The 3,129-nt window shown below is 49.1% G+C and overlaps 1 protein-coding gene across 1 annotated transcript in view; it reads left to right on the top strand.

Moving 5' to 3' along the window:
* The window catches only part of LOC104498102 (keratin-associated protein 5-11-like), a 420-nt gene extending 326 nt beyond the window's left edge, over positions 1 to 94 (top strand). The window contains exon 2 of the mRNA XM_010141440.1: positions 60 to 94. Within this exon, the coding sequence (XP_010139742.1) occupies positions 60 to 94 (35 nt within the window). The remainder of the gene's footprint in view (positions 1 to 59) is intronic.
* The last annotated feature ends 3,035 nt before the right edge of the window (positions 95 to 3,129 follow it).

Raw genomic sequence — 3,129 nt, 5'->3', positions numbered from 1 at the left:
CCCCAAGCCCTGCTGCTCCACCACCCCCAGCAACAACAATAATGGCTGCTGCGGCAGCGGTAATGGCAACGGCTGCTGCGGCTGCGGCAACTAAACCCAGTCGGCACAGGGCACTTGTTGATACAGATACGGACACGGATATAGATACCACCCTGAACACTCCTCCTCTGTGCTCAGAGACGTAGACCTTCTCTCCTCTTCTTCATCTGCCTTTAATCGCCAAATGCTTGAAACGTGCTTTGAAGTCGCTGCCCACTGATGGGTGGTTTTCCTTCGTAGGCCACTGGTCCTGCTGTTGATTTTCTGCTTGGTGTGTGGGATGTTTAATGCTGTTGATAGATCATGCTCCCTTTTCTTGCTTTAATCTCCAATTAGTCATGAAAGGCAATAAAATGTGTAAGTTATGACCCTGCAAACTGCTGCTCTATGTTTATTCATTTATCTTGGTCTTAAACTGTAGTTCTGGCCTGGGACTTTTTCTAGCATTCGTTTAGTTTCTGAATATAATGAAATTTTCAAATATTTGTCATGCTACTGCTGGCAGCACCCCAGCAAATGCTGTAAACTTCTTGAATCAGTCTCTCATCCAGGAAAAACCACTGCTGGCTGGTGTCAGCACGTTGCCTAAGCTCCAGGAGCGTCCCCTTGGCCGTGCAGTCTCACATTATCTTTCCCCTCCTCATAACTTTGGGGATTCTCAGCCCGTGACTGAAGTGTCTGTATGGTCCTGAAGCCAGAGCTAAAGGTCTTTGCTGTGGATGGAAATCTTGTGAGTAAGATTAAACGGCCGCCAAGTACAGCCTGTGTGGTGCAGGGAGGGAGGAGCCACTGAAAGATGTGGAGATATAATCTAGCCTGAAGGATTCAGAAATACTCTCTAATTTCATCTGGAATTCTATTAAATTGTGGCAGATTTATAGAGAGGGGATTTGGAAATTAAATATTTGCACTCTGTGATTTGTAAAATCCTTGGGAAGAGCAGGACTCCAGAGCACCTCTTCTGACATGAAAAAATCCCAAACCACCATAATCGTGGGACTGCAGTAAGGGGTTATAAATCTAAAATCCTTGTTGGCCCTAATCCAATACCAAGGTCTTTTCCGTCCTTACACGCATGTCCAGTGGCTTCCTGCAAGTCAATTCCATTCTCCTGTAGCTAAAGAACAAATGATCTCAGCAGCAGCAGAGTCGTCAGGCCCAGACACGCGCCCTGGAGTCACACCCCTGAATTCTGCACGTGCTTTTCACAGTGATTCAAACCCAAACTCTGCTGGACAAACCTCTGAGCACCTTTCACAGTGGCTCTTCCATGGAGCGAGTGCATGGAAATAGTTTTTGCGCTCACAGCCCCGGGGCTGCTGGGAGAAATACTTTGCTGGTACTTAAAAAAATGCCTTGAGCATCCACAGCTACACGGAAACTGAGTCAAAGTAGAAACATCGGAAAGGTGGATAAGGTGCTTGGCAAAGCTGGAGTTGTTGGTTCGTGAGGTCAGCGCTCCTCCGTGGTGTCCTCGTTCCAGATTTTCAGCGCATAAAAGGGCTTTCCATGTTGCCCCCACTCACTTGACCAAGGTGCTTCTCACTTGGAAGGCAATTAATTTGTGTAAATAGGGGGTTCTACACCCCATCCACAGCCTGATGTGTCCAACCGCGCACCTCGGTGCACTGGTGTCCGTCGGGATCCTGTATTCAGGCCTTGCAGCCATCCATTGGCAGGACAGCAACCTGCCCTCCACCGTGATCCTGAGGTCTCCCTTGATCCCCTCAGCGTGTCTCCGGCTGTGGAGTTTCTTCACATCATGTCCAGAAGTCACAGATCTCTGACAAACAAGGTCCAACCAGCAGCCCCATCCGCAAACCCAGCTGGAAAACCTGCTGTGTTTTCTTGCAGAAAATTTCAGCTTACTACTAACAAATCAAAAGCCAAAGATTTTTCAGATGGCGGCTTATGAAAGAAAAAAATATCCCAGCTCTGTGGAGCCCATCATGAACACAGCGATTCCCAGTTCAGGGATGATCAGGGTGGTCTTAAGCCAAAATAGTGTTGAGAAACCAACCACTTCTTATTAAAAACACAACTCCATGGTTTCTCCAATTTTTTCTTTTTTTATTAAGTTGCTCTTTATTTTCACAGGAAGCTGCTTCTTTTCAATGACTGTTTTTACTCTGTTTTCTTCTACCCCCATGAAAAACAGATCCTCTGCTCCAACACCTTGTTTCAAGTCATGAGCCATCAGGTACCCACCTGGCCACGGGACTGGGCACCAGAACTCCTGGGCCTTTGCGTGGTTTTCCCGCTGCCAGGCTCCTTCTGGGCACATCACTCAGCATCACGGTATTCCAGGTATCCTTATCCCAGGAGCCCATCTGACTAACAGCCTCTTCGAACATGACCGATGGGAGAGCTAATTAGATAATGGCCATGGCATATGCAAAGAGCTGATGTTACATCAAGGGAGATGCTAATTGCAGCTTATTAATCCAGTGGCAAGTGCCAGAAACAATACCCAGACAGCAGCGGCAGTCACTGCTCAGCTATTAATTCCCGGGGCATGCCTCATTCCCGAGAGAGCTCAGCTCCACATAAAAGCTTTGGGCTCCAGCGCTGTCCTCAAGCCTCGACTCGCTGCTCAGCCTGTCCGTCACGGGTCACAGGGTGAGTTGGGTTCTCTCAGCTGTCTTGGATTCCTCGTATTTTTTCATAGGAACTGCAAAAAGAAGAAGTTGGTGGGTTTTTTTCTTTTTCCTAGACTGATCGTCCCTGTGGGCTTGGCCAGCTCTGCCACAGGATGCACCTCAAAGGCGACAGCCACCAGGACTTGTGCCACGACATCTGTGGCGAGAAGGGCTGGACACAGCACAGTTCCACAGGCTGCTGCCACCAAACCTCCACGGGTTTTCATAGGAACTGCAAAAAGAAGAAGTTGGTGGGTTTTTTTCTTTTTCCTAGACTGATCGTCCCTGTGGGCTTGGCCAGCTCTGCCACAGGATGCACCTCAAAGGCGACAGCCACCAGGACTTGTGCCACGACATCTGTGGCGAGAAGGGCTGGACACAGCACAGTTCCACAGGCTGCTGCCACCAAACCTCCACGGGCACCACGGACCTGAGCCCGTGCCATGACGCC

Source organism: Buceros rhinoceros, unplaced genomic scaffold (assembly GCF_000710305.1).
Source record: "Buceros rhinoceros silvestris isolate BGI_N320 unplaced genomic scaffold, ASM71030v1 scaffold7828, whole genome shotgun sequence".
In the NCBI taxonomy this organism is placed as follows: domain Eukaryota; kingdom Metazoa; phylum Chordata; class Aves; order Bucerotiformes; family Bucerotidae; genus Buceros; species Buceros rhinoceros.
This window is presented reverse-complemented; position numbering and strand designations above follow the sequence as displayed.